This window comes from Hypanus sabinus, chromosome 12 (assembly GCF_030144855.1).
Source record: "Hypanus sabinus isolate sHypSab1 chromosome 12, sHypSab1.hap1, whole genome shotgun sequence".
NCBI classification, from domain to species: domain Eukaryota; kingdom Metazoa; phylum Chordata; class Chondrichthyes; order Myliobatiformes; family Dasyatidae; genus Hypanus; species Hypanus sabinus.
The window spans coordinates 88,066,616-88,091,981 of NC_082717.1; the positions used below are offsets into that span (position 1 = coordinate 88,066,616).

At 45.1% G+C, this 25,366-nt stretch overlaps 1 protein-coding gene across 3 annotated transcripts in view; it reads right to left on the reverse strand.

Annotated features, from left to right (window-relative positions):
• Window positions 1–25,366, reverse strand: part of abhd12 (abhydrolase domain containing 12, lysophospholipase) — a 210,108-nt gene that overhangs the window by 50,762 nt on the left and 133,980 nt on the right. For all 3 annotated transcript variants that reach the window (XM_059986406.1, XM_059986404.1, XM_059986405.1), the window contains 3 exons: window positions 17,570–17,652; window positions 4,851–4,929; window positions 3,133–3,254 (listed from right to left, as the gene is read on the reverse strand). In XM_059986406.1, coding sequence (XP_059842389.1) covers window positions 3,133–3,254; window positions 4,851–4,929; window positions 17,570–17,652 — 284 coding nt within the window. The remainder of the gene's footprint in view (window positions 1–3,132; window positions 3,255–4,850; window positions 4,930–17,569; window positions 17,653–25,366) is intronic.

Sequence of the window (25,366 nt, forward strand, 5' to 3'; positions counted from 1 at the left end):
ACTGAAAAAGGAAGACAATCTGTGAAAATTAAGTAGATAGATAATAGTGAAAACATGAGCTGTAAAGTCTTTGAACTGATTCCACAACCTATGGATTCACTTTCACAGTTGAGGTGAGTCAAGTTATCCTTGGTGATTCAGGAACCTGATGTTTGAGGGGTCATAACTCTTCCTGAACCTGGTGGTGTGGGACCTAAGGCTCCTGTACCTCCATCCTGATGGCAGCAGCAAGAAGAGAGCATGGCCTGGATGGTTGGGGTCCTTGATGATGGATGCTACTTTCTTGTGGCAGCACCTCTTGTAGGTGTGCTCAATGATTGGGTGGGCTTTGCCTGTGATTGGCTGAGCCATGTCCACCACATTTTGTAGACATTTTTGGATACAATCATTAAAGCTTATTCTTCCAATCTCGTTCTTAAACACTTTCCAAAAATCAGCCTTTCTTGTTACCTTCATAACTTCTATTGCTATTTCCTTAATAAGAATGTCACCTCTTGCAAAAACAATCTCTCTTCCTCAAGTTTGCCCCTCTTTTGATTTTAAGCAACTCTCAGACATCCTCTTTCCTCTCCAATTCTTCCTTAGTTTTGCATTTTCCTCTTTATGGAAAAGTGGGGATAAACTAAAATGAAGTTTAAAATTGATTCATTAGGTTTCCTGCATTTGGGATTGCAACTGGATAGCTTATGTGGCCTTATTCAGCTAGGACAATGGCATGGTTGGTGGACAATGATTAAACGGTATGATGTGGATACATTTTTATGACACTTAGGATATTGGTGTAGCTCACAAAACATGTTAATACCCTGCCCCATTGCTGCATTCTGTAATTGAGTAGCAGGTTGGGAAGAACTTAGCTGATTTGCTGGCCCCAAATGGAGAGCTTTCCAAATGTAACACCCTGGGAAAGGTTTCACTGCTATATAATGGTCTTTCTGTAGCAGTAGTGTTTGGGTTACGGTTCGAGATAACTGGGGCTTTGGAATCCGAGCCGTCCAATGAGGGAAGTGTTTTTTCCTGACACCGAGGGGATCTGGGTCTTTCGTTTGGTGGAAGATGGACAGAGAAGATGCCAGAAAGGGGAGGTCGTAGACACCAGAACGGAGTGAACTTGGAGTGGGGCCGGGAGTCAACAAAGCCCAGGAAAATTGATGGAGGATCAGCAGAAGGGAAACCATGAGCTCCAACTTGTGCACACTAGACTGTTTCACTGAAATGGGCCCTTTTCTTTTTGTTTTACTTTACTGACCCTTTAGTCAAATTAAGAATTATAAAGCTAAATTGTTTAATTGCATACGGTGTACTGTCTGTTATTTCATGGTACTGATTTGTAACAGGGTAACACATTACGCAGCATCCACACAAACAGGAGGTTCTGCACCTCAATCTCATATGTTTGGTGGGGCCAGAGATTGTCCTCCCTAGACTTACGTAGCCGACAGAACCTGAGGGTTACCAGGGCTACAGACCTGTTGCTGGAACAGTTCATCATAGCAGGAAGAGGCGATGAAAATACATCTTTTAAAAAGGTAAATGTGGCTACAAAAACTACAAGCATATTGGCTACAAATGACCTTGTGTGACGCTGATTGATGGGATGAATCAAAAGGATATTCTGTTATGACTGGACATTGGTCAATGGTCAAAATAAAATATAAAAAGATAAAGATTAAAGTTCAAAGTTGAAAATAAATTTATAATTTGTCACCAAATACTATCCTGAGATTAATTTTCTTGCAGGCATTCACCATAGAACAAAGTACAATAGAATCAATGAAAAACTACACAAAGACTGACCAGCAACCAATGTACAAAAGACAAACTGTGCAAGTACAAAAGAAGCAAATAATTATAATAAATAATAAAGTAAATATATAATACTGAGAACATGAGTTGTACAGTCCCTTACATTAGCTTTATTTGTCACACGTACATCGAAACAGTGTCAACAACCCACACCAATTCAGGATGTGCTGGGGACATCCCTTCTGGCACCAATATAGTATGCCCACAACCTACTGACCCTAACCAGTACATCTTTGGAATGTGGGAGGAAACCCGTTCAGTCAGGAGAGAGCTCCTTATAGACAGTGAAGGAACTGAACCCCAATCGGTAATCGCTGACACTACCATGGTATGGTTCTCAAATAGTAGTTAGTGAAAAGACTATAATGTGTGAAATTTGCACTGGATGATCAGTTCACATAATTACATGCGACTTGTAGAATAACTGATCTACGAGTTGTGATTTTTGAGTCATTAAGGAACTCTGTATTTGGGGAACTTTGTTGCAGTGTGAACAAATTAACCAGGGAATTAAGAACTTGAGCCTGGCCTGATTATTGTGGATCGAGAGGGTAGCTGTCCCTCATGCCATGGTCCTGCAGAGTTAGCTTTGTAATCAAAGTATCAGGAAAATCTATTCCCCCTCTTAAAAGAGCACATAGCAGTTCAGTGCAGAAACAAGTTGTGCCAAATATCTTGCCAAATTAAATTAAATCCTTTCTGTTTGTACATGATCATATCCCTCAATTCGCTGCAGACAACCACTTCAACAGCAGAGTTGGGGTGGCACGGTAGCCTAGTGGTTAGCACAATGCTTTACAGTACGGGCAACCTGGGTTTAATTCCTGCAGCTGCCTGCATGGAGTTTGTATGCTCTCCCCGTGGCCACGTGGGTTCCCACCAGGTGCTTCGGTTTCCTCCCACAGTCCAAAAACGTAGTTGGTAGGTTAATTGGTCATTCAGGGGAATTGCTGGGTGACATGGCTAGAAAGGCCATTCCACACTGTATTTCAAAAAATAAATAATAATAAATTGTGTCTGCTTCCACCACTCCTCTGGCAGCTTGCTTCAGTCACCTGCCATGCTCAGTGTGAAAAAAGAACACTTTTCCTGCATATCTCCTTTAAATCTTTCCCCTCTCATCGTAATGCATTTTTACCCTGGAAAAAAGATTCAGACTCACCACCATTCTATCCTTCTCATAATTCACAAACTTCTATCAGGTCTCCCCCCTCCCCCCCCAAGCCCTCTCTGATAAAGCCAAGAGCAACAGGTCAACAGCCTTGGGTAAGCTCAATATGGGGAAAGGGAGAACATATAACCACCAGAAAATAAGTGCACATTTACCTCAGAATTTGAGCAAGTTCAGGGCTCTTGTATATATACTTGTGCCGATAGCCGAGGTCTTTATGGAAGGGAATAAACTGCACTTTCCTGCTACTTCGAGAAGATGCAACAATATCGTAAAGCTGAAGAGAAACAAAATGGGTTCAAACCTAGGGTTCGGAATATCATCATCCAGACTTTATAATAAACACCCCTGTCAATCCACACCACAGGCCAGGTACTAAAGGACGAAGACTTCGCTGAAGTGGAAATGAGCACTGATGATTAAACACTTCCAGTACATTTCACCACAGGAAACAGGAGATGCTTCACCAACTCTCTCCAGTGAGGTAAGGGCCCAAGACTATGTTTTGGAGGGTCATTGGGATGGAAGATCCACGATTTGTTTATCCTCTCTCACAAGGGGTGTTGGTGGTGAACGTAGCAGGAAGCTCATGCATCTTGGGTGTCCAAGTAGATATTGAAAATCAAAATAAGCTGTGTCAGAATTAGCCAATTCTGATGCACCTGTAACCTTAATACAGATTTACCTCTTACTGTGGTATTTCTAGCACCCTCTATTATTTCAGGTTTGCAGTAACTGTTAATCCTCACTTTTTCCAGCACATTTTCTTTTCTACTGTATGCATTCACCTCCTAATGTTTATAACTCCTCCCAATCAGCTGGGACTAAACATCGCCCAAGTAATTGGACAACCTCAGTCTCCACCCCATCACAGGATTTCTCTGTTCTCCCTCAACCCTCACCCTCTCAGCAACTTAAAACATATTTGTTTTCTCACTTTTCCAGTTCTAGTGAAGGGTCACTGACAAGAAAAATTGACTCAGTTTCTATCTCTACACATACTGCCCAACTTGCTGAGTATTCCAACATTTTAAACAACTTCTTTTAATTTTAAGCACCTCTATCAAATCTTTTGCATTAATTATTCCTATCTTGCAGTAATTAGCTGTGTTTCTTTAGTCAATGTGCATGACTGTAAATTCTTATTCTTATTCCAGTCAATTTCTTTGCACCCCGTCCAAGATTTCACACACTTTCTGAAGAGTAATGGCCACAATTGGTTAAAAGCTCAGATCATCTCAAAATGGATTTTAAATGAAGAAAGTTACTGTGCACAATTTCTGAAGACTGGTGTCATCAAGCAATTGTATTGTCTTGGACTGTCTGATTAAAGAATACATCCCCATTATGGTCAAAGGAGAACCTTTTCCCAGATGGAGTTAGAATAGTTAAAATCTTCCTCTCTCATATGACTATAATCTTAAAACTCTTTCAGAGGGTTAAGCTTTTGGATGAATTTATTTTCAGAGCTTTTCCTTTCTATTTCTTTTTGGAGGTTTTGAATGGAATTTGGCAGCCGGAATATTATTGCAAATAATAATTTAATTAATTTAGCTCATTAAAGCCCAATAAAACATAGGAGAAGAATTAGGCCCTTCGGACCATCAAATCCACTCCACCAATTTATCATGGCTGATTTATTATCCCTCTGAACCCCCTCTCAACCCCATTCTCGTGCCTTCACCTTGTAACCTTTGATGCCCTTACCAATTAAGAACACATCAACCTCTGTTTTGAAGGCTTACCAGCCTATAATTTCCTGTCCTTGCCTTCCTTCTTTCTTAAAGAGTGGAATGACATTTGCAATTTTGCAGTCTTCTGGAACCAAACCAGAATCTAGCGATCTTGAACGATCACTACAGGTGTGACTTACCTTTTTTCCTAGGTGGAAGGGGATGACAGCATCATCTTCTGCATGGAGAATCAACAATGGGCAGGTGATATGTCGCACACTGAAGAACAAAGAGAATGACATACAGTATAACTGGAGAAACCCTCAAAGAACAAGTTAAAAAAAAAGTAAAACAACAGTGAACTGGCACTTACTTTCTCTGGTATTTGCTTGGTTTTAAAGAGGCATGTGAAACACCGCACTTCATTTAAATTCAACATGTTTGCTTTGCGGTGCTATCAAGTTTGATGTAAGGACAAGGCAATTTCACATGATCCCATCACTGCTGTGCGAGGGCAAGTGGTCACCAGCTTTATACCCCAGAACTCTGTAGTTTGAAATTTACCCAACCCAGATATTCCCTCCCTCAACAAGATACTTATTTCCTTTTTTAACCAATTTGGACAAGATGCTTGTTTTCAAAGCAAGTTATTGCTCACCACACAATGGAATAATAGAAGACATGGATCAGGAAGGGCTTTTACTTTATTTCTCAAGGTGTGGATGTTGCTACCAAGACCAGCATTGATTCCACATCCTTAGTTGCTCTTGAGAAGGTGGGGTAGCTGAAATAGCCCAGGGAAGTACCTTCCCCATCTAGATGCTACTTGCTGCAGTCTCTGTACCCTACTGAGGGAGCAAATGTTTAGGGTAGGAAATGGTGCACAAATCACAAAGGATGTCTTGTCCTGGGTGATGTGGATCTTCTCCCCCCTTGTTGGAGCTGCCCTTATGCAGGCAAGACACTTAAAACTTGTGCCTTGTGGATAGTAGAAAGATTTTGTGGTATCAAGAGGCGAGTCATTTGCACATAATACCTACCATCTCTGATATGTGGTTGTAGCCTCTTGGGCGGACACTCCAGTTGAGTTTCTGGTTAACATCAAGCCTCAGGATACTAATGGTGGGCAATCAGCAGCAGTAAGGTTAAATATACCCATGGACGTGGCCTCCACTGAAGTCTGTGGCACAGCATTCCACAGATTCACTACTCTCTGGCTAAAAACATTCCTCCTGACCTCTGTACTAAAAGGTCACCATTCAATTTTGAGGCAGTGCCCTCTAGTTCTGGATACCCCCACCAGAGGAAACATCCTCTCTACATCCAGCTTATCTAGTCCTTTCAACATTCATGGGGGTTTCCATGAGATCGCCTGCATTTTTCTAAATTCCAGTGAGTACTGGCCCAAAGCTGCCAAATGCTTTTCAAATATTAACTGCTTCATTTCCAGAATCATCCTCGTGAACCTCCTCTGGACTCTCTCTAATGACAATACATCCTTTCTGAGATACACGGCCCAAAACTGGACGTGGGGGCTGGTGATATCATTAGCGTAAACTTTTGTCTGTAGAGGTGGGGGGGGAAGAGAAGGTGGGGAAGAGGGGGAGACGAAGAGAATTGGGTGTAAGGTGGAGTTGTAGAGGGGTGTGGAGTAGAGTCTTCTCATCCTTCTGCCTTTTCCCCATAACCTTTGACGCTCTTACTAATCAAGAACCTATCAACCTCTGCTTCAAATGTATCCAATGACTTGGCCACCAGTCATCTGTGGGAATGAATTCCACAGATTCAGCACCCTCTGACCAGGACATTTCTCCTTTTCTCTGTTCTAAAGAAACATTTTTGTATTTTAAGGCCGTGTCTTCAGGTCTTAGATCTCCCACTTCCAGTCAACAACCTTATCAATAACAATGCTTCACCTGCAAATGTAAAGATGGTTTCTGCCTTCACCTTCCCTTCCAAGAGAAAAAATCCTTGTTCATTAATTGCAAAGAAATCACTAAAACAAATCAAACTCTTAATAACTATAAATCTCCAACCGTGGCAACATCCTCATTAATCTACACTATAATCTTTTTGCTTCTAGGATGAAAACTAGAAAAGTATATACAGTCTTCTTAGACATTCTCGAGTCCAAAAGACACCCCGCTTCCACTGAGTGTAGAATGGAAAAGAATGGTTTATTTCAATATGCAGTGATCAGCTCTCACAATTTTAATAGAACAAGGTCTTCATCTGATATCCAGGAGATCCAAGCTGATTGAAAACCAGGCCCTACTGCAAATACATGGACTTACACATATGCAAATATCAAACACAAATACTCTTCTCTATGCCTCCAGCTCCCTCTTCACTTACTGCCACTCTTCTTCCCTCCTCACGACCCTCTTCCATCCACAATCCTTCGTCTTCATAGTCTATCCCAGAAATGGCCAGTCACCCTCTCCCAGAATTAGGCTGCTCTCTGGCCAGCTGTTGTCCTCATTACAGCTTCTCTACATCTTCTGCCCAGAATCTTGGGGATGTTCAGCAGCTTGCTCTTGGCAGATAGTAGTCATCCATTGTGCAGTAAGCAGGTGATGGTCCCAGTTGGATGGATTCATTCCCTGGAGGATTCACTCTGGCTGGGCATTGCCATATATGTTCATCAAATGTACAATAGTACAGCACAGAAACAGGTCCTTTGGTCCACAATAACTGTGCTGATCATGATGCCAAATGAAACTAACCCTCTCAGCCTGCATGTGAACCATATCCCTCCATTCCCTTCAAGTTCATGTGTCTTCTCTAAATGACTTTTAAATACCACTGTCGTGTCTGCTTCCACTGCCGCCCTTGGCAGTGCTTTTCTGGCAACTTGTCTGTGTAAAAGAATACCTGCCCCAACATCTCCCTTAAATCTACCCCTCAGCTTAAAGCTATGCCCCCCTAGTCTTTGATATTTCCATGCTTTGACTCTCTACCCTACTGATGCCCCTCGTAATTTCATAACCTTCTATCAGGTCTTCTTTCAGCCTCTGATGCTCCTGAGAAAACAATCCTAGTTTGCCCAATCTCTCCTTATAGCTAATACCCTCTAATCCAGGAGGCATCCTGGTGAGCCTCCTCTATACCCACTGCAAAGCCTCCATATCCTTCTTGTAATGTTTTTACCAGAACTGCACTCAATACTCCAAGTGAAATCTACAGCAACTGAGTACCGAAGTTCAGACACAAAGTGTTTCCTACAGGATATCCCTCATCTTGGAATCAGTTTCATCTTCCTTGATCAAGCTGCTGAGCCAAATGTATAGTTGCAAGAAAATGTTGGTGAAACCTTTCTGGTTTCAGAAACATAGAAAACCTACAGCACAATACAGGCCCTTCAGCCCACAATGCTGTGCCGAACATGTACTTTAGAAATTACCCATAGCTGTCTATTTTATTAAGCTCCATGTACCTATCCAGGAGTCTCTTAACAGACCCCATTGCAACCACCTCCACCATAGTCGCTGGCAGCCCATTTCACGCACTCACCATTCTCTGTATAAAAAAACCTACCCCTGACGTCTGTGCTCTCTCGTGTTTGCCATTTCAGCACTGGGAAAAAGCCTCTGACTATCCATACAACCAGTGTCTCTCATCATCTTGTACACCTCTAGCAGGTCACCTCTCATCCTCCATTGCTCCAAGGAGAAAAGGCCAAGTTTGCTCAACCTATTCTCATAAGGCATGCTCCCCAATCCAGACAACATCCTTGTAAATCTCCATGCGACCTCCATGCAGAATATGACTCGTTGACAACCACACTTTGCCTTCTGTGAGCAAGCCAATTCTGGATCCACAAAGCAATGTCCCCTTGGATCCCATGCCTCCTTAATTTCTCAATAAGCCTTGCATGAGGTACCTTATCAAATGTCTTGCTGAAATCCATATACACTACATCTACTGCTCTACCTTCATCAATGTGTTTAATTACATCCTCAAAAAACTCAATCCGGCTCATAAAGTGTGACCTGCCTTTGACAAAACCATGCTGACTATTCCTAGTCAAATGTTCATAAATCCTGCCTCTCAGGATCTTTTCCATCAACTTACCAACCACTGAAGTAAGACTCAGTTGTTTATAATTACCTGGGCTATCTCTATTCCCTTTCTTGAATAAGGGACCAACACCTACAATCCTCCAATTCTCTGGAACCTCTCCCATCTCGATTGACGATGCAAAGATCATTGCGAGAGGCTCAGCAATCTCCTCCCTTGCCTCCCACCGTAGCCTGGGATACATCTCATCCGGTCCCGGTGACTTATCCAACTTGATGCTTTCCAAAAGCTCCTACACATCCTCTTTCTTAATGTCTATATACCCAAACTTTTCAATCCACTGCAAGTCATCCCTACAATCACCAAGATCCTTTTCTGTTGTGAATACTGAAGCAAAGTATTCATTAAGTACTTCTGCTATCTCCTCTGGTTCCATACACACTTTTCCACTGTCACACTTAATTGGTCCTATTCTCTCATGTCTCATCCTCTTGCCCTTCACATATTTGTAGAATGCCTTGGGGTTTTCTTTAATCCTGCTCGCCAAGGTCTTCTCAGGTCCCCTTCTGGCTCTCCTAATCTTATTCTTAAGCTCCTTCCTGCTGGCTTTATAATCTTCCAGATCACTATCATTACCCAGTTTTTTGAACCTTTCGTAAGCTTTTTTTCTTGACTAGATTTACAACAGCCTTTGTACACTACGGTTCCTGTACCCTACCATCCTTTCCCTGTCTCACTGGAATGTACCTATGCAGAACCTATGCAAATACCCCCTGAACATTTGCCACATTTCTGCCATACATTTCCCCAAGAACATATAACCATATAACAATTACAGCACGGAAACAGGCCATCTCGGCCCTCCTATTCCGTGCCGAACGCTTACTCTCACCTAGTCCCACCTACTTGCACTCAGCCCATAAACCTCCATTCCTTTCCTGTCCATATACCTATCCAATTTTTTTTAAATGACAATACCAAACCTGCCTCTACCACTTCTACTGGAAGGTCATTCCACACAGCTACCACTCTCTGAGTAAAGTAGTTCCCCCTCGTGTTACCCCTAAACTTTTGCCCATTAACTCTCAACTCATATCCTCTTGTTTGAATCTCCCCTACTCTCAATGGAAAAAGCCTATCCATGTCAACTATCTATCCCCCTCATAATTTTAAATACCTCTATCAAGTCCCCCCTCAACCTTCTACACTCCAAAGAATAAAGATCTAACTTGTTCAATCTTTCTCTGTAACTTAGGTGCTGAAACCCAGGTAACATTTTAGTATATCTCCTCTGTACTCTCTCTATTTTGTTGACATCTTTCCTATAATTCGGTGACCAGAACTGTACACAATACTCCAAATTTGGCCTCACCAATGCCTTGTACAATTTTAACATTACATCCCAACTCCTATACTCAATGCTCTGATTTATAAAGGCCAGCATACCAGAAGCTTCCTTCACCACCCTATCCACATGAGATTCCACCTTCAGGGAACTATGCACCATTATTCCTAGATCACTTCGTTCTACTGCATTCCTCAGTGCCCTACCATATACCCTGTATGTCCTATTGTAGCGGTGTGCTACACGCAGCGCTAAAATTACGACACAGAGTCGGTAACTGCAGTCGAAGGAAAAAAACTTTATTCGAAATCCTCAGCCTCACTTTTAAGCCTCCCTCAACCTGCCCCCCGTGGCGCAGAGGCTCCAAAGCTCTGTGCTCGCAAACCCCCGTAGGCTATCTAATTGTAAGCTGGTTCGGATGTGCCAGGAAATGGGTCGCCACATAACCCCCACCCCCCCAGAACCGGCGATACACACCCCAATGTCCACAGTCTGGGCCAGAACCTGCTTGGGAGGTCGGCCTCTGCGCCGAGGTGCCGGAAACTCGGCCAGTTGTGCCAGGTCCACATGGGCCGGTTTCAGGCAGTCCACCGTGAAAACCTCCTCTTTCCCCCCAACGTCCAGCACGAACGTGGACCCGTTGTTCCGGAGCACCAAAAATGGCCCCTCATGTGGCCGCTGCAGCGGTGGCCGATGCCCACTCCTTTGTACAAACACAAACATACAGTTCTGCAGGTCTTTGGGTACGCAGGTCGGGTTCCGCCCGTGCTGTGAAGTGGGTATGGGGGCCAGGTTACTGAGCTTCTCGCATAGTCTGCCCAGGACTGCTGCGGGATCTTCCTCTTGCCCCCTTGGGGCTGGTAGGAACTCCCCGGGGACGACCAGGGGCGCGCCGTATACCAACTCGGCCGACGAGGCGTGCAGGTCATCCTTGGGTGCTGTGCGGATGCCGAGTAGGACCCAGGGAAGCTCGTCCGCCCAGTTGGCTCCTTGCAGGTGGGCCATGAGGGCCGACTTCAGGTGACGGTGGAAACGCTCCACTAGCCCGTTTGACTGTGGGTGGTAGGCAGTTGTGTGGTGCAGCTGAGTCCCCAAAAGGCTGGCCATAGCTGACCACAGGCTGGAGGTGAACTGGGCGCCTCTGTCGGAGGTAATGTGGGCCGGTACACCAAAGCGAGATAGGTGGTGATCAGGGCTCGGGCGCAAGATTCGGAGGTGGTGTCAGTGAGCAGGACCGCCTCTGGCCATCTTGTGAACCAGTCCACGATAGTCAGGAGGCCCACGATATCCACATGAATATGGTCGAAATGCCGGTGGGCAGGATGGAACTGCTGCGGTGGGGCTTTGGTGTGCCGCTGCACCTTGGCCGTCTGGCAGTGCATGCACGTTTTGGCCCATTCACTGACCTGTTTGCGGAGTCCGTGCCAAACGAACCTGCTGGAAACCATCCAGACAGTCGTCCGGATGGAGGGATGCGCCAAGTTATGAATGGAGTCGAAAACACGGCACCGCCAGGCTGTCAGGACGACGGGACGGGGCTGGCCGGTGGCGACGTCACAGAGTAGGGTCCTCTCACCCGGGCCTACGGGGAGGTCCTGGAGCTGCAAACCGGAGACTGCGGTTCTATAACTCGGAATCTCCTCATCCGCCTGCTGCGCCTCTGCCAGTGCCTCAAAGTCTACCCCTTGGGAAAGGGCATGAACGGTAGGGCGAGAGAGCGCATCCGCCACGACATTGTCCTTACCCGAGACGTGCCGGACATCCGTCGTGTATTCAGAGATGTAGGACAGGTGGCGTTGCTGGCGGGACGACCAGGGGTCGGACGCTTTCGTAAACGCAAAGGTAAGCGGTTTGTGGTCCGTGAACGCGGTGAAGGGCCGACCTTCTAGGAAGTACCTGAAATCCCGGATTGCCAGGTAGAGCGCCAACAGTTCCCGGTCGAAAGCACTGTACTTGAGCTCGGGTGGCCGCAGGTGTTTGCTGAAAAACGCCAGGGGTTGCCAGCGACTTGCGATGAGTTGCTCCAGCACCCCACCAACTGCCGTGTTAGATGCGTACACTGTGAGGGCGGTAGGGGCGTCCATTCTGGGATGTACTAGCATTGCGGCGTTCGCCAAAGCTTCCTTCGTTTGAATGAAAGCGGCGGCGGACTCCTCGTCCCAGGTAATGTCCTTGCTCGGACCCGACATCAGGGCGAACAGGGGGAGCATGATCTGGGCAGCTGAAGGGAGGAAGCGGTGGTAGAAATTGACCATACCTACGAATTCCTGAAGGCCTTTGATCGTGGTGGGTTGGGGGAAGTGGCGGACTGCATCTACCTTAGCGGGCAGAGGGGTTGCCCCGTCTTTAGTAATCCTGTGGCCCAGGAAGTCAATGGTATCGAGTCCGAACTGGCATTTGGCGGGGTTGATTGTAAGACCGTACTCACTCAGTCGGGCGCAGAGTTGACGGAGGTGGGACAGATGCTCCTGACGACTGCTGCTGGCTATGAGGATGTCGTACAAATAGATGAACGCGAAGTCCAGGTCCCGTCCCACCACGTCCATTAACCGCTGGAACGTCTGTGCGGCATTCTTCAAGCTGAACAGCATGCAGAGGAACTGGAAAAGGCCAAATGGGGTGATGAGAGCCGTTTTGGGGACGTCGTCAGGATGCATCGGGATTTGATGGTACCCTCGGACGAGGTCTACCTTGGAGAAGATCCGTGCGCCGTGCAGGTTTGCTGCAAAGTCCTGAATGTGCGGCACAGGGTAGCAGTCCGGTGTGGTAGCCTCGGTCAGCCTGCGGTAGTCGCCGCACGGTCTCCAGCCTCCCGTCGCTTTGGGCACCATGTGCAGGGGGGAGGCCCATGGGCTGTCGGACCGCCGGATGATCCCCAATTCCTCCATCCTCTGGAACTCCTCCTTCGCCAGTCGGAGCTTGTCCGGGGGAAGTCGCCGAGCGCGGGCGTGGAGGGGTGGTCCCTGGGTCGGGATGTGGTGCTGTACGCCGTGTCAGGGCATGGCCGCTGTGAACTGCGGTGCCAGAACCGATGGGAAATCCACCAGGACCCTGGTGACGTTGTTGTCGGACAGCGTGATGGAGCCGAGGTGAGGGGCTGGCAACTGGGCTGCACCCAGGGAGAACGTCTGAAAGGTCTCGGCGTGTACCAGTCTCTTCCTGGGCAGGTCGACCAGTAGGCTGTGAGCCAGCAAAAAATCCGCACCCAGAAGCGGTTGGGCTACGGCGGCCAGTGTAAAGTCCCACGTGAACTGGCTGGAGCCAAACTGTAGCTGCACCTGACGGGTGCCATAGGTCCTTACTGTGCTGCCGTTCACGGCCCTCAGGGGGGGACCCGGTGCCCTGCTGCGGGTGTCGTAACTCGTCGGAGGTAAAACGCTGATCTCGGCACCAGTATCGACCAAAAAACGGCGTCCCGACCTTCTATCCCACACATACAGGAGGCTATCCCGATGGCCAGCCGCCATAGCCATCAGCGGCGGCTGGCCCTGGCGTTTCCCGGGAACTTGCAGGGCGGGCGACAACGGCGGGCTTCTGCGCCCCACCGCTGGTGATAGAAGCACCAGTGTTCCTTGGGCTGGGGGTTGGCGGGCTCTGCGGCCGAACCTGGACTGGTATGCTGCTGGGAGCGTGGCTGGGAGATCTGTGCGATGGACGCCCCGCTCACCTTTTTGGCGTTCCACAGCAAGTCCGCCCGGGCTGCCACCTTCCAGGGGTCACTGAAATCCGCGTCGGACAGCAGCAGGCGTATGTCCTCGGGCAGCTGCTCCAGGAATGTCTGCTCAAACATGAGGCAGGGTGTGTGTCCATCGGCTAGAGACAACATCTCATTCATTAAAGCCGATGGAGGTCTGTCGCCCAAGCCGTCCAGGTGCAGTAAACGGGCAGCCCGCTCGCGCCGAAAGTCCTGAGGAGCAGGGCTTTGAATTCCGTGTACTTGCCGTCTGCCGGGGGCGACTGTACGAACTCCGCAACCTGGGCCGCTGTGTCCTGGTCGAGGGAGCTCACCACGTAGTAGTAGTGGGGGTCTTCTGAGGTGATCTGGCGAACGTGGAATTGGGCTTCGGCTTGCTGGAACCATAGGTTCGGTCGCGGTGTCCAGAAACTTGGCAGTTTCAACAAAACCGCATGAACCATTTCTGGTCCAAAAATCGTTTGGACCGTCGGGGTCACCAATTGTAGCGGTGTGCTACACGCAGCGCTAAAATTACGACACGGAGTCAGTAACTGCAGTCGAAGGAAAAAAACTTTATTCGAAATCCTCAGCCTCACTTTTAAGCCTCCCTCAACCTGCCCCCCGTGGCGCAGAGGTTCCAAAGCTCTGTGCTCGCAAACCCCCGTAGGCTATCTAATTGTGAGCCGGTTCGGATGTGCCAGGAAATGGGTCGCCACACTATGTTGATTAGTCCTACCAAAATCTAGCACCTCACACTTATCAGCATTAAACTCCATCTGCCTTCTTTCAGCCCACTCTTCTAACTGGCCTAAATCTCTCTGCAAGCTTTGAAAACCTACTTCATTATCCACAATGCCACCTACCTTAGTATTATCTGCATACTTACTAATCCAATTTACCACTCCGTTATCCAGATCCTTAATGTATATGACAAACAACATTGGACCCAGTGCAGATCCCTGAGGCACACTACTAGTCGCCGGCCTCCAACCTGACAAACAGTTATCCACCACTACTCTCTGGCATCTCCCATCCAGCTACTGTTGAATCCATTTTACTACTTCAATATTAATACCTAACGATTGAACCTTCCTAACTAACCTTTCGTGTGGAACCTTGTCAAAGGCCTTACTAAAGTCCATATAGACAACATCCACTGCTTTACCCTTGTCAACTTCCCTAGTAACTTCTTCAAAAAATTCAGTAAGATTTGTCAAACATGACCTTCCACACACAAATCCATGTTGACATCTGTTCCCAATGTATGCTTCCAAGTTCCTGCCTGATAGCTTCATATTTCCCCTTACTTCAATTAAATGCTTTCCTATCTTGTCTGTTCCTATCCCTCTCCAATGCTATGGTAAAGGAGATAGAATTGTGATCACCATCTCCAAAATGCTTTCCCACTGAGAGACCTGACATCTGACCAAGTTCATTTCCAATACCAGATCAAGTGCAGCCTTCTCCTCTTGTAGGCGTATCTACATTTTGTCAGGAAACCTTCCTGAACACACCTAACAAACTCCACCTCATCTAAGCCCCTTGCTCTAGGGAGATGCCAATCAATATTTGGGGAATTAAAATCTCCCACCACGACAACCCTGTTATTATTACACCTTTCCAGAATCTATCTGCCTACCTTCACCTTGATGTCCCTGTTACTATTGGATGGTCTATAAAAAACACCCAGTAGAGTTATTGACCCCTTCCAGTTTCTAACTTCCATCCTGAGACTCAGTAGACAATCCGTCCATGACTTCCTCCTTTTCTGTAGCTGTGACACTATCTCTGATCAGCAGTGCCAAGCCCCCACCTCTTTTGCCTCCCTCCCTGTGCTTTCTGAAACATCTAAAGCCTGGCACTCTAAGTAACCATTCCTGCCCCCGAACCATCCAAGTCTCTATAATGGCCACAATATCACAGCTCCATGTACTGATCCATGTTCTAAGCTCATCCTCTTTGTTCATGATACTCCTTGTATTAAAATAGAGGCATCTCAAACCATCGGTCTGAGCGCATCCCTTCTCTATCACCTGCCTATCCTCCCTCTTGCACTTTCTACAAGCTTTCTCTATTTGTGAGCCAACCTCTTCCTCCAGTTCAGTTCCCACCCCCCAGCAATTCTAGTTTAAACTCTCCCTAATAGCATTAGCAAACCTCCCTGCCAGGATATTGGTCCCCAGGATATGAATTACACATAAAATGCCGTCTGATCTTAATTAATGCAGAAAACAGGTAAATGCAAAGGGTTCACAAACTTTTCCTTCCAGTTGTCGAGCTTAGACTAACAAGGAACTAACTTACTCAGCTTAAATCGGAAATCTATTAGGCTCTGCTGCTTTCCGAGACATTAAGCATTTTCTTTAAGACTGCAAATCCAGTTCCAAAGAGATGTTTGAGCAGACATGTTTCACACAAAACATTCAGTCTTCCTTCAAGATTCTTTCATGCACTTTTAATAACATCTCAACAGCCCTCGAAAAGGAAAGCAAAGCTTTAGATTTCACAACATTGAGTAATGCTGCATGACATGAACCCTCCTGACGACTTGTTCCCAATTTACAGGGAACTTAACATTTACCAAACTATTTTCATCACAGAAATATAGTAAGAAATTACAAAGCTACAAAGTTGTGAGCTAATATTAATATTAATATTAAAGTGGTTAGCACAATGCTTTACAGTACCAGTAACCGAGGTTCAATTCCTGCCACTGCCTGGAAGACGTCTGTATACTCTCCCCGTGACGTTTGGCATGTGTCCTCCCACATGCCAAAGACGTAGCGGTTGGAAGGTTAATTGGTCATTGTAAATTGTCCTGTGATTAGGCTAGGATTAAATTAGGGGATTACTGGGCAGCGTGGATCGAAGGCAGAAGGGCCTACTCTGCACTGTATGTCAATAAACAAATAAATAAAAACTCAATTGATCACATTAAAAAAATGATTTTGCCAAGGTTGCATATTCAGATCTAACACTTCAAGAGTTTCTGTCATTCTGATAGCAATGTTAAGAATGGGGGGTGCAGGGATGGAAAACAGTTTGTTTGATGCACATGAATGTGCTGAGGAAGACTAAAGACTATTGACTCTCAAAATTTCCACTAGTGAAATGAGACATATGTTTACACTGGAAGGATTCACTACGTGATATGTACATTTAGGGCATTATATATGCACAATTTACACAAATGACACCACATATTGACATGTTTTATACTTACTCCATTGAGAAATCTGCTTCAATCAGCAGTCTGAAGTGGATGGAATACTTGTGACTAGCAGTCACTGCCCTAATGTGGGAAATTGCACACATCATGGTCTCAAAAGCACGACAAAATAATGGAACAAGTTGTGAGCTTTAGTGAAGAAGGGAGTAGGCAGGAGAATAAGGTTGATGATGAACGGCAGAGCAGACTTGATGGGGCCGAATGCCCTAATTCTACTCTGATATCTTTTGTTAACAATAAATGCTGACCAGAATTTCCTCTGAACTGTGGTAAGGGAACTTTTGCAATACTCAGCAAACATTCAGGAACACTACTTAACATCTGACCAAAAATCAGCATATTTAACTGTGCATTCACACAGTCATGCACTAAAGTGTCAGCTAAATTATGTCCTCAGAGCCCTGAAGTGGATCCCTAACTTCTGTTTAAGGGCAGGGGTAGCACTGAGTCACAGCTGTCACCTGATACGTTCATCTTTGCAGCTATACAACATCTGTTGCAGTACTGTTAAACCCAAATTGTTCTTGGGTACACACATCAGTACAGTTATATGAATTCCACATTGGACTAAACAGAAATTCTAAGTGGGAAAAGGATCTGAATTTCTAAATACAACTTCTAATCCAACTCTTAAAAACCTTCTACTTACTTTTCATCATTGGGGAATATTATACCACTCTCTGTGATTGGATCTAGGAAGAACCAGTCAAAGCCAGGTAGGTGCCTGTAGACCTGAAACATAAACAATCATTAGTTTGGCAGAATAATGGCAGCACAACCAAGCAGAAATGAATGGTCACCTCTACAACAGGCAAAGCACACACTTTGAGAAAATAGGAGCAGCAGCTATTTTCTTTTGTCATTATAATTTTCCCTCTTGAATTTAAATAGTGCAAGCTCCAATTATTTTCCCTTATACAGTGGTATTTTTTATTTATCACCTTATCAGTTTCCCTTTCTGCTGTTTGCTGTTGTCGTTTTGTTGCTTGTGGTGTTCTGTGTTCTTGGTGTTCCGCCAAGAATCGTGGGCATGTTACGTTGTCACTGGATTGTGTGGCAAAACTTGTGGGCTGCCCCCGGCACATCATTAGATTGTATTGGTTCTTAACACAACCAATGAATGTTACTGTATGTTTCGATGTGTATGTGATAAAGAAATGAATCTGAATTTGAATCACGCATCACTTTGAGGACTGCCACTGTGATGTGAACAATTGTGTTATGGTTAAGCCACGTGAATACCATCAATGCTAAAAAGAAAACTAGACAGATATTGAACTAAATACAACTCGGGAACTTGTGGTTACTTTGCTCTTTACACTTTCCTTTATTTCCAAAAGCTTCACTCCATCCCTAGCCTTGGAATGCTGTTGTTTGCTCCTTTTAATGATCTTGGATCACCATGCCTCTTCTCCTGACCCGTACTTGGTCTGCTTGCTTGCTTACTTATTCTGATACAGACAGAGGCCATTCAGACTATTGAGTCCATGCTAACAATCAGTAGAGCAATGCCATCAGTACCACTCCTTCAGTCCTATTTCCTTGTCCCCTGGCAACCTTGAGATTTGGGAGGAAACAAAAGTAACTGGGGAAACCCCTGTGGACATTGGGGAGAGAAAGACATTTTGAAGAATATTTCCCTCCTTGCACCATAGCTATAATTTGAAAACTGAATTAATGAATTCAACAAGGACACAGAGTGAAGCCATTTCAGCTATTTTTTTGACAGATTTCAAAAATAAATTAAAAAACTATTAAGTACTGCACATATGTAGTCCCCAAAGGTTAGAGACTGACTTTCAAGGTTAACATAAATGATAACTACCATTTCAAATCCAGGTAGTTTGTATTTTTTATTACTTTTAGATGAATACCTCTCCTTATACCTCTCTAGGGCTCAAGATAAGAATGGAAAGGAAGGCCGCTAAGGAACACTACTGAATGCTTCCAGTGATTTTGGAGTTTTGTATTAACCCTAGATCTAAAGAGAAATGTAATTCGTAACTCTCCTGAGGGCTAGTGTTTTCAGATTAAAATTCTCAAACCCAGTATCAATTTTGCTTTTATGCTTCTTAGTATAGAACAGGGTGGGTGGAGGGGGAGGGGTCAGTGCTAACTATGATTACATTGAGATCACAAAAGAACAAACTTGCATGTACCAGAAAGGGCAATAGTGCTGCCTAACAACAAGTGGATTATCAGCACCTCAATTCCTTATTTTGAAAACTCTTACTTATATAAATTGCAGCATTAAATGCCTTATATGACACACTTCCAAAACCTTTAGAAGGAAGAGAATTTCTACTTCTCTTTGACAATCTGCTTTGATTTCCCACTTAAAATGTGGCTTTACTTTTCTTTCTCCCATTCACGGAAATAATTTAACTATTTTGTGGAGTTGTTTTAATGTTTCAAGTACCTTTAGAGAGTGAGCTTCAGTGTAAAATTAATGAGAACTACCATGTGTAATCCATGTACTTTAAATACTTTATTACAATAACTCTTAAATTACAGTAATTATACAGGGCTCAAGAAACAGTGGAAAGGAAAACAGCCAAGGAAACACGACTGAATACCTCAATGATTTTGAAGACTGGAAGGGGACACTAGCAAAGCAGCAATAACTGGAGTTTCTGGGAGCAATTCAGAAGGCGCAGAATATATTCATCCCAAACAAGAAGTATTCTAATGGAAGGATGAGGCAATCGTAACTGACATGGGAAGTCAAAGAGCATAAAAGCAAAAGAGAGGGCATATAATTTCACTCAAATTAGTGGAAAGACAGAGGATTGGGAAGCTTTTAAAATTGAAAAGAAATAAGGAGAAAAGATTAAGATAAGCTAGTCAATAATATTAAAGAGGATACCAAAAATGTTTTCAGATATATAAAGAGGTAGTAATGGGGGGGACAAAAAAAATTGCCAGACAAACTCAAGATTTCACTGTGGAAGACACCAGCAGTGTACCAGAAACTCAAGGCTGTCAGGAGGTGGAATTCAGGGTATCTTCTATTACTAAGGAGAAGGTACTTGAGAAGTTGAAAGGTCTATAGATAGATAAGTCACCTGGATTACACCCCAAGGTTCTGAAAGAGGTAGCTGGACAGATTGTGGAGGCATTAGTAGTGATCTTTCAATAATAACTAGATTCTGAAATCTTTCCAGATGACTGAAAAATTGCAAATGTCATTCCATTCTTTAAAAAGGGAGGGAAGCAAAAGACTGGAAATTATAGACCAGTTAGCCTGACTTCAGTGGTTGGGAAGATATTGTAGTCCATCATTAAGCAAGAGCTTTCAGAGTACTTGATAAAATAGCCCAAAGTCAGCATGGTTTCCTTAAAGGGAAATCTTGCCTGACAAATCTCTTAGAATTCTTTGAGGAAATAACAGGCAGGATAGACAAAGGAAAGTCAGTGGACGTTGTTTACTTGAACTTTCAGAAGGCCTTTGAGAAAATGCCACACGTGAGCCATCTAAACAAGATAAAAAGCACTTGGTATTACAAGAAAGATACTAGCATGGATAGAAGATTAGCTAATTAGCAGGGATCAAAGGGTGGGAACATAGGATGCCTTTTTTACTTGTCTGCCTTCAACAAGTGGTGCTCTGCAGGGATCGCTATTGGGACTGCTTCTTTTCATGTTATATGCCAGTGATTTGGATGATGAAATTGATGGCTTTGTAGCCAGGTTTGTGGACAATACATAGATAGATGGTTGGGCAGGTAGTGTTGAGGAAGCAGGGAGTCTGCAGAAGGACTTGAACAAATTAGGAGAAGACAAATGCAAAAGTGCATTCTTTTCGAGAGAACTAGAACTACAAAAATAAGGTGTAATGATGAGACTTCAGAAGACATTGGTCGGACTGCACTTGTACCATTGTGAACAGTTTTAGGCCCTTTATCTAAGGGATGGACTGGCATTGGAGAGGGTCAGAAGAGGGTCATGAGAATAATCCTAGGAATGAAAGAGTTAACACAGGAGAAGCTTTTGATGACTCTGGGGCTGTATTTGTTGGAACTTAGAAGAATTGAAATCTATTGAGTATTTAAAGGATTGGATGTAGAGAGGACATTTCCTGCAGTGGGGGGAGTGAAGAATCAGAGGGCACACCATCAGAAATGAAGGACATCCCTTTCGAACAAAAATGAGAAGGAATTTCTTCAGCCAGAGGGTGGTGAATCTTTGAAATTCATTGCCATATACAGCTGTGGAGGCCAAGTTATTGGCTACATTTAAAGCAAAGTTCTTTATTACTAAAGATTTCAAAGGCTGAAATCAAGGATCAAGTTCTAAGTTCAAGCTTAACTGTCATTCAACCATACACATGATTACAGCCAACTCCTCTCCTGGTGGTTGCACGAGGGCCCAGTCTGCAAAAGAACCAAGGCAAAGCTGCTCCCCCGCCATCCGTCTCACCAATTAATTTGTGAACCAACTTGCAGTACCCTGCATTACCAATGTCCATCAGGGTCTTGCGATCACAATTAAAACATCCAAGGCAATCATTTGCACCATTTGATGGACCGCACAACAATGATACGCAACAAATCCAGGCCACAACACAATATGGTATGCAACAAATTCAGCTCCATTGCTATTAGGCAACTCACTGATGGGGTAGACCTGTATTACTTAATGTTCTGAATATCTAGCACTGTCTTGGGATGGTAAACAAGGTAAAGAATGAATAATTACACCTTTGACTTGACCAGGGGAAGACGCTGTGACGATCTTACCATCTCAAAGGAAGAATGCAGCTGAGAAGGACGGACAGGCGGAGAAGCCTCCTTGGGCCAAATAGCCTTTCTGCTCCTATATCTTATGGTCTATCAGATCTGCCTCAATCTCCCAATCTCACAGAATGCAGCCATTCCTCAATTTAACCCTAGTGCTATTCTGTTAAATCTGAGGCATAGCCACACAAAAAAAGAGGAAGAGGAGGAGGAGGAAGGAGGAAGAAGAAGAGGAGGAAGAAGAGGAGGAGGGAGGAGGAGGAAGAAGTCAAGGACGAGGAGGAGAATAGAAGATAAACTTTATTTGTCATGCAGGTTTTCACAAATAGAAACAGCAGAGCTTTTTAAGTTTAAGGGCAACCATAAAAACTGCTTTATTGGCAACCAAACACAGAACATAAAAGCATGGTAATAAACTATACATCATAACGTCATCATATCAGACCAGCCCCTTAAAGTGAATCCCATCTCAGTGTCGGTGGTTGTCAATTATGCATATGTTTCCACCCATTACCCTACACACACCCCCAATACCAGAATTCACCAAAACTGGAATTGTGAGCCTGTCCAGAGCTCGGGTCAGCAGATGACTTGGGCTCATCCAGAGCTGTGTTGATGTGCTCATGGTCATGTCACGGCAGCAGAATCCTCCAAATCTTGGTGGACTGGTTTAAGGCAAACAACCTAAATAATTCAGATTTACCCTTCCTATCTATGATAAAAGTCTTTTCTCTCTGTTCCCAAACACGGAATGGGCCATCATAAGGGGATGTTGGTGTGCATCATGGCAGTCGAAAACAAAAAGAGCAGAATGTAGGTCAACAGGAACACAGGAGTGCTGTATGACATAATGGCAGGTAGAAATAGGGGCAAAGGAATTGAATTTACTGAGGAAGGAAGGAACACCGTTGAGAGGCCAACCAGGCAGTCGTGGCATCAGGAATAAAATCACCTGGCACTCATAATGGCTGCCCATATACCAACTCAACGGCGAATAACTTCAAGTCCTCTTTGCTCTAAGCCCCAGCAGGACCCATGGGAGATGATCATGCCAACACTCGTCTGCCAGGGAAGCCCTAAGAGTGGCCTTTAAGGACAGTGCAACTGCTCCATAGGCCATTGAACTGCTGGTGATATGCCATGATCTGATGTAGCCTAACATAGAGGTTCTGGGCCATTGCAGCCCAGAGGTCTGACATGAATTGGGAACCACAGTCAGAGGAAATAACAGATGGGGTGCTAAACCAAGCAACCCAGGTACTGATAAACGCAGAAGCCACGTCTGTGGTCTTCACCAATGCTAGAGGGACGACCTCTGGCCACCCGGTGGTACAGTCCACCATGGTAAGGAGGTGCAAGAAACCACAAGGGGCAGGGGGAAAGTGGACCAACCAGATCCAAAATGACATGGTCAAACTGTCACTCAGGGATCTCAAAAGGTGTCAATAGTGCCCAAACATGATGGCTAATTTTCTTCCATTGGCACTCAACACAGGCTGCACCCCATCCGAGGCCATGCCACACAAACTTTGGTGCACAGGAGAATAACCTCAGCATCCTCGAACTTAATCTCAGACAGCTGCAGGCCCATGAAAGCTGTTCAGTAAGCTTGGACCTCTGGGTCGGCTGCCATGCTAGCATAGTTGACCTCAACAGCTGGCCGTGAGAGACAATCAGACATGGAATTACTTTTCTCTTGATATGTTGAGTATCAGTTTTGATATGATATGTTGTCCAGGTGGCATTGGTGTCATCCAGACCAAGGGTCTGATATTTTGGTCATCCTCTGCTCGAGGGGTTTGTGGTCAATAAACACCATGAAATGGCGACCCTCTAGTAGAAAACAAAAATGATGTTTCAGGCAGATAGAGCATGGTCAAACATGCTGTAATTTCTTTCAGAGGATGGAGCTGCTGGCTGAAGGCGCCAAGTGGCTGCCACATGCCTCCAAACTGTTCATGCACAACACCTACAGGATAGTCTGAAGCGTCAGTGATAATGGCTACAGAAGCGTCAGGGCACAGGTGTGCCAGTAGGGTCATGTTGGAAAGAGCTCATTTGGTGTCATAGATACTCTGGTCATGTCTGCTGACCAGTCAAGCACATGATTAGGGGCATTGCCTTTAAAGACACCATACAAGGGGAGCACAAGTTCAGCAACTCATGGAATGAAGTGGTGATAGAAATTCACCATAGCTAAAAACTCTGTGGAGTGGTGGGAAATCCATAATAGCAGTTACTTTTGAAGGGAGGGGTTTTGCTTCTTCTGCGGAGATGCAGTGGCCAAGAAAATCAATGGTTGACAACCCACACTGGCAGCTAGCAGGATTAATAATCAACCCATGTTGGCTTAAGTGCTCGAAAAGTGTACGGAGGTGTGAAAGTGTGTCATCCAGGTAAACATAAAGAAAATCTAAGTCTTTTAATACAGAGTCCATCAGCCATTGGAAAATCTGTGCTGCATTCTTCAGTCCAGATGGAATGTGCAGAAACTCAAAGAGGCCAAACAGGGTTATCACAGCCATTTTGGGAATGTCCTCCAAGCACACAGGCATGTGATGGTAGCCCCTAACTAAGTCAACTTTAGAAAAAATTAACTTTCTGTCTAACTGTGCCGAAAAGTCTTAGATATGTAGGACTGGGTAACGAATGGGGGGGGGGGGGGGGGGGGTGGAGGGGGTGACCTCGTGAAGACTTTGATAATCGCTACATGGGCAGCAACCACCATCGGACTTAGGGACCATATGGAAGGGGAAGCCCAGAGGCTATTTGACCTGCGCACAAGCCAAGAACTAACTGGGGGAGTAGGGTAACGACCCAAAGTCTTTGACATCCACAAACCAACAGTTCTTAAGATCATCTAACAGTCCTTGAGCACACAGGAAATCTGTGCTGAGTCCCTTCCCTGTCAAGTCTCAGAGCTAGCCACAGTGCCACCAGCCTGACTGCTGCTGTTATCCAAAGAGGTTTACTTGTAGAAGGGAATGGCCATAGGGGAACCCTGTAGTGACTTCTTAATCCCCTTGCCTCTCCTGGTGGTCACCCATCCTCTGTCTGAAGCCTGTTCTCTGGGTGTGACCATCTCTTCAAAAGTCTCATCTATAATATCTTCAGCCTTCCGGATGATCCTGAGTACATCCAACTCCAGCTCCAACATCTAATTCTAGACCCAGTCAGTCAGGCACTGAGATTGGGTGCACTTCCTGCAGATGTAGTCATCAGGGAAACCATCAGATATCCTGAATTCCCACATCTGACAGGAGGAGCATTCCATCCTGATTACTATACACTTGTAAAAGGCTTAACTTTTCTTAACTGCGTCTTTTCCCCTTCATGCTGAAGCCTGCTAAGCCAAAGCCTTCACACTCTATCACTAGCATACTCTGACAATGGCTGCTCCGCTTGAGCCTACCCTCCTTTTATTTGCAGCTGAGTTTGGCCTCTGATGCCAACACTTTCCGTGCCTGCTCAGCCCAAAAAGACCACCCCTGTTTGAATCTGGTCCTTTTAACCTCTCTCTCCTGACTTATGTGGGGCTCTGACACCGACACTCGTACCTCTCACATCTGAGCCACCAAAAAAGACCAGCTTTACCCAAGTCTGCTGTTTTTATACTCGATCAAGCATGTGCTACATAATGAGCTCTTTAAAAAATAAAACCAGGATGGTGATTTCCCAGGAGAAACAGCATGTGGTCCATTAGCTCTGAA